General features: G+C 33.8%; 2 protein-coding genes across 2 annotated transcripts; both read right to left on the bottom strand.

The window, feature by feature from the left end:
- Positions 1-575: 575 nt before the first annotated feature.
- LOC139500118 (uncharacterized) lies at positions 576-2,762 on the bottom strand. The gene has a single exon (XM_071288856.1). It carries the CDS (start codon positions 2,760-2,762, stop codon positions 576-578), a length of 2,187 nt encoding a protein of 728 aa, XP_071144957.1.
- Positions 2,763-2,936: 174 nt separating this feature from the next.
- On the bottom strand, positions 2,937-4,925 carry LOC139500117 (uncharacterized). Its single transcript, XM_071288854.1, has one exon. It carries the CDS (start codon positions 4,923-4,925, stop codon positions 2,937-2,939), a length of 1,989 nt encoding a protein of 662 aa, XP_071144955.1.
- Positions 4,926-17,737: the final 12,812 nt, after the last annotated feature.

The raw sequence follows: 17,737 nt of genomic DNA, 5'->3' as shown, positions 1-17,737 counted from the left end.
CTAAATTCCGTTATCCATAAAAATAATATACAGCGCATTAATTACTTCTCAATCATAAAAATATAAAGAAACATGTTTCCTGATAAAAGTACAAAGTTTGCACAAATGATTAAATCAATATATTTCATTTACGGAACATTGTTACAATTCTTGCTAAAGAAATGAATGATAAAGTCGGATTAAATATATTCTTACCGATTATGCTCTCTTATAAAAAACATCTTGTGTGTCCAAATAAAATCCAAATAATAAACTGCCGTAAACAAATTGAAATAACATTCATAGGAAAACATAACGTCATAAAGACGGACGGCAAATACAGCAAATATATTTAGCGCCGTAAACGTCAATTATTACAAAGAAAAAATAGCTTTTACAAAAAGCTTACCTATAGATTAAAAAGTGACAGCCAAGTGACGATCTATACACTATTAGTGCTTATATATAAATGTATCTTCTATCAAATATTAAAAATAAGAATATAAACAAATATAATTCTTACACTCCTCACCATGAAATTCTATAATTTCATAAAAAAAAATATTAACACACACAAACAAAAATATATATACAATCTATAAATCTGAACCTTCTAGTAAACATAGTTTTGTTATTGGTCTTACTAATTCTGATTTGTGAGTTTTGACAACACAGCTACGTACATGCCCATCCCGACCCACTTTAACCTCGGTAACTCTGCCCAACGGCCATTGTCCTCTTTGCACATTAACCTCAGCTACAAGTACGATATCGCCTTTTCGTATATCAGTGTACGGTCTTTGCCATTTTGGGCGCATCTGCAATGTTGGAAGATACTCGCGAATCCATCTTCTCCAGAACACGTTTGCGAGATATTGGACCTGTTTCCACCATCGTCTAGCATAAATATCTGTCTTTTTGAAGATACCACTAGGAATACAGGAATTTGACTTCATTAATAGTAACATATTTGGTGTAAGTACAGATGGGTCGTTGGGATCATCGCTCACTGGCGTAATAGGTCTGTCATTCAAAATTTTTTCAACCTCAGCCATCAACGTTAAAAGCTGTTCATCATTTAAAAGCTGTTCCTTTACTAACGCTTTCAAAATTGTACGAGTGGACCGAATTAAACGCTCCCATGAACCACCCATGTGACTTGCTAAAGGTGGATTAAAATGCCATTCAATCTCCTGTTGTAACATGTGTCTTCCAATTTTTGATTGGTTCCATTCTTTAATTGATTTACGTAGTTCACTGTCTCCGCTTACAAGGTTAGTTCCATTGTCGCTGTACATCTTTGTTGGTACACCTCGTCGGCTTATGAAGCGTTGAAATTCTTTTGGTCGAAAACAGCGATTCACAGACAAACTTTCAATACAGGGTAGACTCGTTAACCAATTTTTCCATTCGTCACAGTAATGTTGTGGAATCTGTTCATCCCATCCAAGTTTCAATCGGCATAAATTCTGTACAAATGCTTTTGCTCGCAGTGTAACTGGTGACACAAGTCCGAGAGGATCAAATATTGAACTTACAATGGACATTATACCACGTCTAGTTAACGGTTTATCTGTTAACTTTACTTTAAATCTGATTTTATCTTCATTAACATCCCAGATTACACCCAGGGCCTTATCGTTCGGCAGCACATCTCCAGGGCTAAGATTTACTACAGCAGGAGCAAGTTCAGACTCCGGTATAGCTTTTAATACATCTCTACTATTACTGAGCCATTTTGTTAGTCGGAAGCCACCCATTTTCATAAGTGACTGTAAGTCAATAGCCAGTTTAATAGCTTCCTGCTCGGATGACACAGACTTCAGACAATCGTCAACATAAAAATTTTTCTCTACTGTAGTAGATACTTCCAGATCAAAAAGTTGGCAATTATCTCTTGCTGTCCGTTTTAATGCATATCCTGCACAACTGGGTGACGATGTAGCACCAAACAAATGTACTTGCATGCAATAACTTCTGGGTTTCTGGTTTAAGTCACCGTTAGGCCACCATAGAAAACGCAAGACATCACAGTCCTCCTCTTGCAAACGAACTTGATGGAACATAGCTTCGATGTCGGCTGCTAAGGCTATCTGCCCCTGTCTGAACCTAATTAAAACACCAACCAAACTGTTCATGAGATCAGGTCCTTGTAAAAGTTTACTGTTGAGTGATATTCCTTGATATTTAGCTGCGCAGTCAAAAACTACCCGTACTTTTCCTGGTTTGTTTACATTCGTGACAGGATGATGAGGTAAGTACCACATTCGTTTTGATTCGGAGTCGATGTTTGACACTTCTTTCGCATAACCCTTTTCTATATATTCATTTACAGTGGTCGTGTACATCTTATGTAATGTGTCGTCACGTTCCAACTTACGTTTCAGCTGCTGTAAACGGGCTTGTGCCATAGCTATATTATTTGTTAACGAAGTGTTTTTATCCCGCCAAGGCAGTCCTAGTTTGTAATGTCCATCCTCGTAAGTAATGGACGATTCCATAATGTCCAAAGCTTGTTTGTCTTCTACAGACATCAAATTCTTGTCATCGCTCTTGTTATCGTTAAAATCAGTTGTCCACATACGTTCCAGTTGTCTCTGTAACAGAACATCTCTTGACTCTTCAAAATGTACGCTTATAACATTTGATGAAGAGGTATTTCTAATAGGTCCGCGAATTGCCCACCCGAGGCGTGATCGAATTGCATAGGGTTGTTTACCTGTACCGGATCTTACTTCCAACGGTATATGAGCTTCAGGTGAGTCAGTGTTAATCAGCAACATTACATCATTGGTGTCAATTTTCGGAATATCAATATCAGCTAAATATGCTAGTTTTCTAATGTCGGCGTTTTCAGCTGCTGAGCGGGTGGATATCGGAAGCTTTTTCACTGACCAAACTTTTTGTAACGATACGTCTTCATCGCCATCGATGGGTCTTACCTGTAAATCGACTTCTTAGCCGTGAATCGTACTACCGGACGAGCTTACTGTAGACATATGAAATGTGACTGGTCTGGTGGCGAGATTTAGTTTTTTCAATAGCCGCTCATCACACAAAGTTTTATCCGCACCATCGTCTAATAAGGCATACGTTTGACAAGAGTTACCGTCCCCACCCCTTACAAGGACAGGAATAATCCCCAGACAATTTCTGATAAGAGAACTATCAGTGGCAGCACAGTTAACAGAAGGGGAAGCTGTATTATCAGACTCTGGTTTTACCCAACTGTGTAATAATAAATTGTGTTTTACATTACAATCACTAACAGTACATGATTTTGGTTTCCTACAACTATTTGCAAAATGCTTACCCTTTAAACAATTATAACACAATCTATTTCTACTGACAAATTTCAGTCTATCTGCTAAGTTCATTGACTTGAACTTACTACAAAATTCTATGTACCTACATGTACCATTACAACAAACACACTTTTGCTCATGTTTGACATTTTCACTTGTATGTAAATTATTTGTGGCATATGTCGAGACTTTTTCTCTGACATAATCATGCGGCTTATTTCTCATGCCACTTGAACCTTTAATATCAGCCTTTTCTTTAGTAAGATCAAGTCCATACATAGACGCAGCTATGCGAGATTTCTGATCAATAAATTTTGTAAGATCAGTAAAACGTGGTTCTCTACCTGACTCTGTTATAGAGTGTGCAATATCTACCCATTTTACTCGTAAGTGCATTGGTAACCTCTTTACAATTTTTCTCAAGTTGTCTGAATTATCGATGTCAGAAATAAAACCTAACTGTGATAATGTAATTTCACACTTTTGCATATCAAGGGATAGTTGTGACAAAGAATCTAGATCTTGTGCATTTATCTGTGTTCCATATACCAATTTTTCAATGTATGACCTAGCAATTATATGTGATCTACCATAACGGGAATATAATATTGACCTAGCTCGCTTATAACCATCAGTTGGTTCTAACAATACGCAGTCTTCAATAGAAGACTTTGCTTCACCTTTGCAATATTGAATTAAATAGCTTAACCTCATTTGATCGTCACCTACTCTATTTTCTACATTAGTTTCAAAATTCTTAACGAATTTTGTATAATTAATTGGTTTACCATCAAATGTCAACAGTTCAGGTTTTGGTAAATTAAATCCTTCTTGAAGAGTAGACGCCAGTCGCTGGAACGCTGAGTCGATACTGCTGATATTGGACTTTGAACTTCCGGCTGTGAACCCGCACTTTTCGTCTGAATCGGTCTTCGTTGCTTTCGTCTCTGAAACCTCTTGAATATCAATGTCATCATTTATCAAAATGTTATTTCTACGTGAAGAAACGGCTCTTTCTGCAATGATGCCTTTATTTTGATTTGTGTTTATAATGTCATTGTCTTCGTCGTACGCTTCTTGCCACATTTGTTCCTCCAATTTTGCTTCTTCAAGTTCACTACGTTTTTCTAATAATTGTTCTTTTATTTCTAAATCCCTTTTTTCACGCTCTAACTTAAGTTTTTCTTCAGTTTTCTTTAGTTTCTGTTCAGCTTTCAATCGATTAGCCCTTGCCGTCCTCAATTTGGCCTTTGATGAAGAGGAACTCGACGAACTTATTCGGCTGCCAACCTCGTCATCGGCAATATTTTCCATTGATCCGTTGATCCATTCTGAAAATCTTTCCCGGAACTCCTTCAGGTTTTTCTGACAGCTATCAAAGTTCATCTCCAAAGTCTCCACTACATGAACATCGGGGCATAAATCTAAACAGTTCATATGAGCTGTTTTAAATTCTTCAAAACGGTCACAAAGTTTGACATACAAATTTTTTTCAGTTTCCTTGTTATCTCGGGAAATCATTTTCTTCTCAAGTTCATTATACAGTTTCGTCAACTGTGACAAATGAGTTGTACGTTGTCTTCTAACTGTATTATATTCATAAATATGACCATCGCCGTCCGAATGCGCCTCTCTATCCATCTTTTCTTTATAGTGAATCGAGAATTGTTTGGACCACACAGTAAATCAAAACAAAGTCAAGTATGCGTATCAAATCAGTTCTTTAATTTCGTTGTATACGATACGATTCTCTGCAAATACATAAATTATAAATCATAAATAACAGTGAAACTAAATTCCGTTATCCATAAAAATAATATACAGCGCATTAATTACTTCTCAATCATAAAAATATAAAGAAACATGTTTCCTGATAAAAGTACAAAGTTTGCACAAATGATTAAATCAATATATTTCATTTACGGAACATTGTTACAATTCTTGCTAAAGAAATGAATGATAAAGTCGGATTAAATATATTCTTACCGATTATGCTCTCTTATAAAAAACATCTTGTGTGTCCAAATAAAATCCAAATAATAAACTGCCGTAAACAAATTGAAATAACATTCATAGGAAAACATAACGTCATAAAGACGGACGGCAAATACAGCAAATATATTTAGCGCCGTAAACGTCAATTATTACAAAGAAAAAATAGCTTTTACAAAAAGCTTAGCTATAGATTAAAAAGTGACAGCCAAGTGACGATCTATACACTATTAGTGCTTATATATAAATGTATCTTCTATCAAATATTAAAAATAAGAATATAAACAAATATAATTCTTACATATATTAAAACATGAAATTAAGGTGTTATGTCATGCGTAAATAAGCCAGAGAAAAAAGCAAACGAGAAACACAAAGAACTCAATAGAAAACGACGAAATGATCTGATGTTTAATATTGACCTGTTTGGTCGCTCGTAATCGGTTGTCTATGAATATAGTTCCTGTAATTTTTTATGAAGGTAAGCTATTTATGTTGTGGGTTTTTTTTTCATATAAAAATCTATAATGGCTAAAAGTTTTATTCATGTTATTTCTTTAATAGTGAACTTTGTGATATTTTAATTATGCTGTAGATCATTGAGCCATTGTTGGACTACGTGTTTAAGTTGTACGAAGGGCAACTCTGCCTTTTCAAGCAGCGACTTTTCACATGGGACAACATCCCTAATGCGCCTTGAAATGAGGAACTCAAAAGTCACGTGTAAAGAAAAAATCTCTGTGTAGTGATATTGGACATATTTCTATTTTTAGCAAATGACTGAACTTAATTATTTGTGGTGATTAGGAAAGTAGAGGAACATAGAATAAATGTGTAAAAACTATGGAGCTATTGAATGTGTTCAAAGTATTAAATTTTCAAAGAACTTATTGTGTTAAAAAGGGGATATTTTACCACAAGGAGCCGCATCACAACAGGATGTTCGGGGTTTGCTAATTTACGGAAAAAGTAATCTCACTTCGTACCCCGAAAATTTAACCACATATGTGAAAATGTCACAGCTTCGAAACAAGCTATCATACATATCCAAGTTAACGATATGGACTGAGCTACAGGAAAAAACGTTACCATTACCGCCTATGTAAAAACAATTAAAGATTTTGACCCACATGTGTCTTGTGACTTCATTTCATATCTAACCAGTTCCGATTAAATAAATTTTTGAGTTAACGCCAAGACTAGCATCATCTTTAACTTTTGTTTCATTCTACAGACTGTGTACCTCGAATGTTTTAACTGAAAAAAATATGTCTTCACTGGGAATCACAGAGCTGAAACATGCACACTTCAGTTTAGCAGGGACATTACTCTGTAACCCATTTTTGACATTTTTTCACATTGGATCTTTAAAGACACTGTCAGTGGTTCACAGTATTGCTTGTCAAAGACATGTCTATTAAGATAGTGAATGCTGCATTCGAAGAGGGACTGCTCGATTCTTTCTCGGAAATTTTGCAATCGTCAAAAATCTAAAACACCCTTTTCTATTCAAAAAAGATATTCTACATTATAAGGTGTCGACTTTAAGTTAGCAATGGAACTTAAATAATAACTAATGTTTAACTTAGTACAAGACTTTTACAAAAGGTTGCCACATATGTAATATGATGGACACATCAACCTTCAAAAATAGGTCCCTTCTATGTTGCTTGGTCCTTGCAATTCTAAGGTATTACTAAATACCTAGGTTTTCTCTAGAATGGTAGATAAAAGTTGAAAGCTAAGTTGCTTTAATTTTCTCCTATTCTTCTACGTATTACAAGATCAAAAAGATTAAGATTCATGTCCAGTGGCACATATTACAGTCATATCGGGATTCATCATTACACGATGCTGGAAAATTCCTATTGTCAAATTCAATTTCAAATGCATAGATTCTTGCTCAATGAAGGATAAGATCTGTGTGTGAAACGTCTGATATATACAATGATTGATTTATTCATTATTGGTCTTTAACGCCACTTTTATTATTATTTGCTATTTCATGGCGACCAGCTATATAATGGTGAAGAAAGCTGGTGCACCAGGAGAAAACTACTGACATTCGGCTGGAAAATGTCAAACATAGTTTTGGAGTCTGGCCAAGCTTCGAACTCTGAAATAAGCAATGAAGCAATAATTTGTACTAATGAAAGAAGCTTTTTTCTCACTTGATCCAGTTTTCGTTTGATAGATAGTTGTGTTCTTTTATCTTTCAAATTGAATATAGCAAGAGGTTTTATAAAGAGTGTAAAAAAATAGAACAGTAGCCGAGTGCATAGTTCGTTTTAATACATTTTTGTCGTTGGGATGCTATCTTGTTGAGTGAAAGAAAAAACTCGCATATATCTGGCTTTCATTCAAACCAAACACATATCTTTTGGTATTTATGTTGCTAGATTGCTGTTTCCTTGACGTTTACCCCATATTGCATATTGATGCACAAGACACACGTATATATAATATATATATTAAAACATGAAATTAAGGTGTTATGTCATGCGTAAATAAGCCAGAGAAAAAAGCAAACGAGAAACTCAAAGAACTCAATAGAAAACGACGAAATGATCTGATGTTTAATATTGACCTGTTTGGTCGCTCGTAATCGGTTGTCTATGAATATAGTTCCTGTAATTTTTTATGAAGGTAAGCTATTTATGTTGTGGGGTTTTTTTTACATATAAAAATCTATAATGGCTAAAAGTTTTATTCATGTTATTTCTTTAATAGTGAACTTTGTGATATTTTTATTATGCTGTAGATCATTGAGCCATTGTTGGACTACGTGTTTAAGTTGTACGAAGGGCAACTCTGCCTTTTCAAGCAGCGACTTTTCACATGGGACAACATCCCTAATGCGCCTTGAAATGAGGAACTCAAAAGTCACGTGTAAAGAAAAAATCTCTGTGTAGTGATATTGGACATATTTCTATTTTTAGCAAATGACTGAACTTAATTATTTGTGGTGATTAGGAAAGTAGAGGAACATAGAATAAATGTGTAAAAACTATGGAGCTATTGAATGTGTTCAAAGTATTAAATTTTCAAAGAACTTATTGTGTTAAAAAGGGGATATTTTACCACAAGGAGCCGCATCACAACAGGATGTTCGGGGTTTGCTAATTTACGGAAAAAGTAATCTCACTTCGTACCCCGAAAATTTAACCACATATGTGAAAATGTCACAGCTTCGAAACAAGCTATCATACATATCCAAGTTAACGATATGGACTGAGCTACAGGAAAAAACGTTACCATTACCGCCTATGTAAAAACAATTAAAGATTTTGACCCACATGTGTCTTGTGACTTCATTTCATATCTAACCAGTTCCGATTAAATAAATTTTTGAGTTAACGCCAAGACTAGCATCATCTTTAACTTTTGTTTCATTCTACAGACTGTGTACCTCGAATGTTTTAACTAAAAAAAATATGTCTTCACTGGGAATCACAGAGCTGAAACATGCACACTTCAGTTTAGCAGGGACATTACTCTGTAACCCATTTTTGACATTTTTTCACATTGGATCTTTAAAGACACTGTCAGTGGTTCACAGTATTGCTTGTCAAAGACATGTCTATTAAGATAGTGAATGCTGCATTCGAAGAGGGACTGCTCGATTCTTTCTCGGAAATTTTGCAATCGTCAAAAATCTAAAACACCCTTTTCTATTCAAAAAAGATATTCTACATTATAAGGTGTCGACTTTAAGTTAGCAATGGAACTTAAATAATAACTAATGTTTAACTTAGTACAAGACTTTTACAAAAGGTTGCCACATATGTAATATGATGGACACATCAACCTTCAAAAATAGGTCCCTTCTATGTTGCTTGGTCCTTGCAATTCTAAGGTATTACTAAATACCTAGGTTTTCTCTAGAATGGTAGATAAAAGTTGAAAGCTAAGTTGCTTTAATTTTCTCCTATTCTTCTACGTATTACAAGATCAAAAAGATTAAGATTCATGTCCAGTGGCACATATTACAGTCATATCGGGATTCATCATTACACGATGCTGGAAAATTCCTATTGTCAAATTCAATTTCAAATGCATAGATTCTTGCTCAATGAAGGATAAGATCTGTGTGTGAAACGTCTGATATATACAATGATTGATTTATTCATTATTGGTCTTTAACGCCACTTTTATTATTATTTGCTATTTCATGGCGACCAGCTATATAATGGTGAAGAAAGCTGGTGCACCAGGAGAAAACTACTGACATTCGGCTGGAAAATGTCAAACATAGTTTTGGAGTCTGGCCAAGCTTCGAACTCTGAAATAAGCAATGAAGCAATAATTTGTACTAATGAAAGAAGCTTATTTCTCACTTGATCCAGTTTTCGTTTGATAGATAGTTGTGTTCTTTTATCTTTCAAATTGAATATAGCAAGAGGTTTTATAAAGAGTGTAAAAAAATAGAACAGTAGCCGAGTGCATAGTTCGTTTTAATACATTTTTGTCGTTGGGATGCTATCTTGTTGAGTGAAAGAAAAAACTCGCATATATCTGGCTTTCATTCAAACCAAACACATATCTTTTGGTATTTATGTTGCTAGATTGCTGTTTCCTTGACGTTTACCCCATATTGCATATTGATGCACAAGACACACGTATATATAATATATATATTAAAACATGAAATTAAGGTGTTATGTCATGCGTAAATAAGCCAGAGAAAAAAGCAAACGAGAAACTCAAAGAACTCAATAGAAAACGACGAAATGATCTGATGTTTAATATTGACCTGTTTGGTCGCTCGTAATCGGTTGTCTATGAATATAGTTCCTGTAATTTTTTATGAAGGTAAGCTATTTATGTTGTGGGGTTTTTTTTACATATAAAAATCTATAATGGCTAAAAGTTTTATTCATGTTATTTCTTTAATAGTGAACTTTGTGATATTTTTATTATGCTGTAGATCATTGAGCCATTGTTGGACTACGTGTTTAAGTTGTACGAAGGGCAACTCTGCCTTTTCAAGCAGCGACTTTTCACATGGGACAACATCCCTAATGCGCCTTGAAATGAGGAACTCAAAAGTCACGTGTAAAGAAAAAATCTCTGTGTAGTGATATTGGACATATTTCTATTTTTAGCAAATGACTGAACTTAATTATTTGTGGTGATTAGGAAAGTAGAGGAACATAGAATAAATGTGTAAAAACTATGGAGCTATTGAATGTGTTCAAAGTATTAAATTTTCAAAGAACTTATTGTGTTAAAAAGGGGATATTTTACCACAAGGAGCCGCATCACAACAGGATGTTCGGGGTTTGCTAATTTACGGAAAAAGTAATCTCACTTCGTACCCCGAAAATTTAACCACATATGTGAAAATGTCACAGCTTCGAAACAAGCTATCATACATATCCAAGTTAACGATATGGACTGAGCTACAGGAAAAAACGTTACCATTACCGCCTATGTAAAAACAATTAAAGATTTTGACCCACATGTGTCTTGTGACTTCATTTCATATCTAACCAGTTCCGATTAAATAAATTTTTGAGTTAACGCCAAGACTAGCATCATCTTTAACTTTTGTTTCATTCTACAGACTGTGTACCTCGAATGTTTTAACTAAAAAAAATATGTCTTCACTGGGAATCACAGAGCTGAAACATGCACACTTCAGTTTAGCAGGGACATTACTCTGTAACCCATTTTTGACATTTTTTCACATTGGATCTTTTAAGACACTGTCAGTGGTTCACAGTATTGCTTGTCAAAGACATGTCTATTAAGATAGTGAATGCTGCATTCGAAGAGGGACTGCTCGATTCTTTCTCGGAAATTTTGCAATCGTCAAAAATCTAAAACACCCTTTTCTATTCAAAAAAGATATTCTACATTATAAGGTGTCGACTTTAAGTTAGCAATGGAACTTAAATAATAACTAATGTTTAACTTAGTACAAGACTTTTACAAAAGGTTGCCACATATGTAATATGATGGACACATCAACCTTCAAAAATAGGTCCCTTCTATGTTGCTTGGTCCTTGCAATTCTAAGGTATTACTAAATACCTAGGTTTTCTCTAGAATGGTAGATAAAAGTTGAAAGCTAAGTTGCTTTAATTTTCTCCTATTCTTCTACGTATTACAAGATCAAAAAGATTAAGATTCATGTCCAGTGGCACATATTACAGTCATATCGGGATTCATCATTACACGATGCTGGAAAATTCCTATTGTCAAATTCAATTTCAAATGCATAGATTCTTGCTCAATGAAGGATAAGATCTGTGTGTGAAACGTCTGATATATACAATGATTGATTTATTCATTATTGGTCTTTAACGCCACTTTTATTATTATTTGCTATTTCATGGCGACCAGCTATATAATGGTGAAGAAAGCTGGTGCACCAGGAGAAAACTACTGACATTCGGCTGGAAAATGTCAAACATAGTTTTGGAGTCTGGCCAAGCTTCGAACTCTGAAATAAGCAATGAAGCAATAATTTGTACTAATGAAAGAAGCTTTTTTCTCACTTGATCCAGTTTTCGTTTGATAGATAGTTGTGTTCTTTTATCTTTCAAATTGAATATAGCAAGAGGTTTTATAAAGAGTGTAAAAAAATAGAACAGTAGCCGAGTGCATAGTTCGTTTTAATACATTTTTGTCGTTGGGATGCTATCTTGTTGAGTGAAAGAAAAAACTCGCATATATCTGGCTTTCATTCAAACCAAACACATATCTTTTGGTATTTATGTTGCTAGATTGCTGTTTCCTTGACGTTTACCCCATATTGCATATTGATGCACAAGACACACGTATATATAATATATATATTCAAACATGAAATTAAGGTGTTATGTCATGCGTAAATAAGCCAGAGAAAAAAGCAAACGAGAAACTCAAAGAACTCAATAGAAAACGACGAAATGATCTGATGTTTAATATTGACCTGTTTGGTCGCTCGTAATCGGTTGTCTATGAATATAGTTCCTGTAATTTTTTATGAAGGTAAGCTATTTATGTTGTGGGGTTTTTTTTACATATAAAAATCTATAATGGCTAAAAGTTTTATTCATGTTATTTCTTTAATAGTGAACTTTGTGATATTTTTATTATGCTGTAGATCATTGAGCCATTGTTGGACTACGTGTTTAAGTTGTACGAAGGGCAACTCTGCCTTTTCAAGCAGCGACTTTTCACATGGGACAACATCCCTAATGCGCCTTGAAATGAGGAACTCAAAAGTCACGTGTAAAGAAAAAATCTCTGTGTAGTGATATTGGACATATTTCTATTTTTAGCAAATGACTGAACTTAATTATTTGTGGTGATTAGGAAAGTAGAGGAACATAGAATAAATGTGTAAAAACTATGGAGCTATTGAATGTGTTCAAAGTATTAAATTTTCAAAGAACTTATTGTGTTAAAAAGGGGATATTTTACCACAAGGAGCCGCATCACAACAGGATGTTCGGGGTTTGCTAATTTACGGAAAAAGTAATCTCACTTCGTACCCCGAAAATTTAACCACATATGTGAAAATGTCACAGCTTCGAAACAAGCTATCATACATATCCAAGTTAACGATATGGACTGAGCTACAGGAAAAAACGTTACCATTACCGCCTATGTAAAAACAATTAAAGATTTTGACCCACATGTGTCTTGTGACTTCATTTCATATCTAACCAGTTCCGATTAAATAAATTTTTGAGTTAACGCCAAGACTAGCATCATCTTTAACTTTTGTTTCATTCTACAGACTGTGTACCTCGAATGTTTTAACTAAAAAAAATATGTCTTCACTGGGAATCACAGAGCTGAAACATGCACACTTCAGTTTAGCAGGGACATTACTCTGTAACCCATTTTTGACATTTTTTCACATTGGATCTTTAAAGACACTGTCAGTGGTTCACAGTATTGCTTGTCAAAGACATGTCTATTAAGATAGTGAATGCTGCATTCGAAGAGGGACTGCTCGATTCTTTCTCGGAAATTTTGCAATCGTCAAAAATCTAAAACACCCTTTTCTATTCAAAAAAGATATTCTACATTATAAGGTGTCGACTTTAAGTTAGCAATGGAACTTAAATAATAACTTATGTTTAACTTAGTACAAGACTTTTACAAAAGGTTGCCACATATGTAATATGATGGACACATCAACCTTCAAAAATAGGTCCCTTCTATGTTGCTTGGTCCTTGCAATTCTAAGGTATTACTAAATACCTAGGTTTTCTCTAGAATGGTAGATAAAAGTTGAAAGCTAAGTTGCTTTAATTTTCTCCTATTCTTCTACGTATTACAAGATCAAAAAGATTAAGATTAATGTCCAGTGGCACATATTACAGTCATATCGGGATTCATCATTACACGATGCTGGAAAATTCCTATTGTCAAATTCAATTTCAAATGCATAGATTCTTGCTCAATGAAGGATAAGATCTGTGTGTGAAACGTCTGATATATACAATGATTGATTTATTCATTATTGGTCTTTAACGCCACTTTTATTATTATTTGCTATTTCATGGCGACCAGCTATATAATGGTGAAGAAAGCTGGTGCACCAGGAGAAAACTACTGACATTCGGCTGGAAAATGTCAAACATAGTTTTGGAGTCTGGCCAAGCTTCGAACTCTGAAATAAGCAATGAAGCAATAATTTGTACTAATGAAAGAAGCTTTTTTCTCACTTGATCCAGTTTTCGTTTGATAGATAGTTGTGTTCTTTTATCTTTCAAATTGAATATAGCAAGAGGTTTTATAAAGAGTGTAAAAAAATAGAACAGTAGCCGAGTGCATAGTTCGTTTTAATACATTTTTGTCGTTGGGATGCTATCTTGTTGAGTGAAAGAAAAAACTCGCATATATCTGGCTTTCATTCAAACCAAACACATATCTTTTGGTATTTATGTTGCTAGATTGCTGTTTCCTTGACGTTTACCCCATATTGCATATTGATGCACAAGACACACGTATATATAATATATATATTAAAACATGAAATTAAGGTGTTATGTCATGCGTAAATAAGCCAGAGAAAAAAGCAAACGAGAAACTCAAAGAACTCAATAGAAAACGACGAAATGATCTGATGTTTAATATTGACCTGTTTGGTCGCTCGTAATCAGTTGTCTATGAATATAGTTCCTGTAATTTTTTATGAAGGTAAGCTATTTATGTTGTGGGTTTTTTTTACATATAAAAATCTATAATGGCTAAAAGTTTTATTCATGTTATTTCTTTAATAGTGAACTTTGTGATATTTTTATTATGCTGTAGATCATTGAGCCATTGTTGGACTACGTGTTTAAGTTGTACGAAGGGCAACTCTGCCTTTTCAAGCAGCGACTTTTCACATGGGACAACATCCCTAATGCGCCTTGAAATGAGGAACTCAAAAGTCACGTGTAAAGAAAAAATCTCTGTGTAGTGATATTGGACATATTTCTATTTTTAGCAAATGACTGAACTTAATTATTTGTGGTGATTAGGAAAGTAGAGGAACATAGAATAAATGTGTAAAAACTATGGAGCTATTGAATGTGTTCAAAGTATTAAATTTTCAAAGAACTTATTGTGTTAAAAAGGGGATATTTTACCACAAGGAGCCGCATCACAACAGGATGTTCGGGGTTTGCTAATTTACGGGAAAAGTAATCTCACTTCGTACCCCGAAAATTTAACCACATATGTGAAAATGTCACAGCTTCGAAACAAGCTATCATACATATCCAAGTTAACGATATGGACTGAGCTACAGGAAAAAACGTTACCATTACCGCCTATGTAAAAACAATTAAAGATTTTGACCCACATGTGTCTTGTGACTTCATTTCATATCTAACCAGTTCCGATTAAATAAATTTTTGAGTTAACGCCAAGACTAGCATCATCTTTAACTTTTGTTTCATTCTACAGACTGTGTACCTCGAATGTTTTAACTAAAAAAAATATGTCTTCACTGGGAATCACAGAGCTGAAACATGCACACTTCAGTTTAGCAGGGACATTACTCTGTAACCCATTTTTGACATTTTTTCACATTGGATCTTTAAAGACACTGTCAGTGGTTCACAGTATTGCTTGTCAAAGACATGTCTATTAAGATAGTGAATGCTGCATTCGAAGAGGGACTGCTCGATTCTTTCTCGGAAATTTTGCAATCGTCAAAAATCTAAAACACCCTTTTCTATTCAAAAAAGATATTCTACATTATAAGGTGTCGACTTTAAGTTAGCAATGGAACTTAAATAATAACTAATGTTTAACTTAGTACAAGACTTTTACAAAAGGTTGCCACATATGTAATATGATGGACACATCAACCTTCAAAAATAGGTCCCTTGTAGGACATTGTAGGAACGTAAAAGTGTGGACTACCAGTTACGTTGTAAGAACGTTATGATATAACGTTATGGAAAACCAACCTGGAACCTAAATAGAACCTTGTGTAACCAAATTGGAACCTTGATAGAACCTTGTATAACCAATCTGGAACCTTAATAGAACCTTGTGTAACGAATCAGAAACCTTTATAGAACCTTGTGTAACCAATCTGGAACCTAAATATAATCATTTGTTACCAATCTGGAACCCAAATTTAACCTAGTCCCAGACAACATTTGTATGTTGGCACAACAATGGCCCAACGTATCTACATTCATTGGCTCAACGTTGTTTTTCTCTCCATCTTCCTGAACACGCATGAACATTTTGCCACTGAACGTTTTAGCAAACAACAATCAATTAATCTTTCTCTCCAGGAATTGTACCCATATTTGAATGAATTAAATCAACACATCCATGTTACCTTTTTTTCTTAAATAATGAATAAAAAGATATGATACCAATACATAATTTATTTTAGCTAGACAAGGAGCAAATTCTTAAAAGTTTAATTTTATGTATCTACACGTTGCAACATCAGATCTAGAATGAAAATTATAAAGTATAGTCATGATGTTTCATTTCTGTAAATGTTATTCACTTCATCAGGTTCATATGTAGTTATTTCCTAGTTCTGTAATTCACTTCTGACATCAGGTTCATACAGTTATTTCCTAGTTCTATAATTTCACTTCATCATGTTCATACAATTACTTCCTAGTTCTGTAATTCACTTCATCAGATTCATCCAATTATTTCCTTGTTCTGTAATTTCACTTCATCAGGTTCATACAGTTATTTCATAGTTATATAATTCACTTCATCAGGTTCATACAGTTATTTCCTAGTTCTGTAATTTCACTTCATTAGGTGCATACAGTTATCTCCTAGTTCTGTAATTTCACTTCATTCGGTTCATACAATTATTTTTTAGTTTTGTAATTCACTTCATCATGTTCATGCACTTACTCCCTAGTTCTGTAATTTCACTTCATTAGGTTTATACAGTTATTTCCTAGTTTTGTAATCTAACATGGGTTGTATTTACAAGAGTGTTCCTTTTGTTTTCTGCTACTCTTTCATTTGGAACTTTTTTTCTGAATATGTCTTTTGTTTAATTCTTATCCAGTGTAGCAAATCTTCAGAAAAATTATTTTACTGCCCCTGTAATAAAGAAATGAACAAATGAATACTCAATGTATACTTCGTATGAATATAATAAATCCTAAAAGACTCTTGTTTAAAACTAGACTATACAATGCGATGCCATATAGGCATAATGCACTCATACCACATCTTCCAACATCTATTTAGATTGTTAGACTTCACTGTGCTAGCTAAGTTTAGCTTAAAAAGTTTAAAAATTGAGGGTAGATATGGATACAGGAAACAGAACCATGTAAAAAAATGTTCTAACTAAATGAATAATTCTAGTAAAAAATCTAAATCAAATCTAAATACAACAGCATTATCGGTATTATAATATTTAACATTTTAATTATGCATATATCATGTATATATTTTCAAATTTCGAATCCGATGTGGCATTAAGGATTGCTATTATGTTACTAACTTAAAGTAATTTATTGTGCATTTTGTCCAATTCTTTTAAATTTGTATGACCTAAAAATAATTAAACAACATTCTGAAACAGTATGTAACAAGGAAAATTCGAAAATACACCTTTCCATTGATAAGGGTTATTAATGCAATCTTCACATTTAACAAAGATTTCAGAAATAAAATAAGTTTTATTTGTGGTTAAAAAACATGTATTATTGGTTATTCATAATCATATACGTATATATATATATATCAGAATGTTTAAAGTAACAATCAACTTACATGTTTCTTTCTCTTTAGATGATACGATTTTCTCTTTTGTTTTCTTTGTTATCACTGCTTTCTTACAAATACACGACAGAAAATAGTCTCAAAAGTGACTATCCCATTACACTTAGATTTCCTATAACCTTAATTACCATAGCAACTATCTTTGAAATTTGTCTAAGTTAAACATCTGGTCAACATCATTCTATAGGTCAACCTTATCAGAATATGCTTGATTAACATAATGGCTGTATCAAATATCATTA

The sequence above is a fragment of the Mytilus edulis genome, chromosome 13, assembly GCF_963676685.1.
Source record: "Mytilus edulis chromosome 13, xbMytEdul2.2, whole genome shotgun sequence".
NCBI lineage: Eukaryota > Metazoa > Mollusca > Bivalvia > Mytilida > Mytilidae > Mytilus > Mytilus edulis.
This window is presented reverse-complemented; position numbering and strand designations above follow the sequence as displayed.

Excerpts from the sequence above, each read along its gene's own strand:
- LOC139500118 (XM_071288856.1), bottom strand. The coding sequence starts at position 2,762 with ATGTTGCTGATTAACACTGACTCACCTGAAGCTCATATACCGTTGGAA.
- LOC139500117 (XM_071288854.1), bottom strand. The coding sequence starts at position 4,925 with ATGGATAGAGAGGCGCATTCGGACGGCGATGGTCATATTTATGAATAT.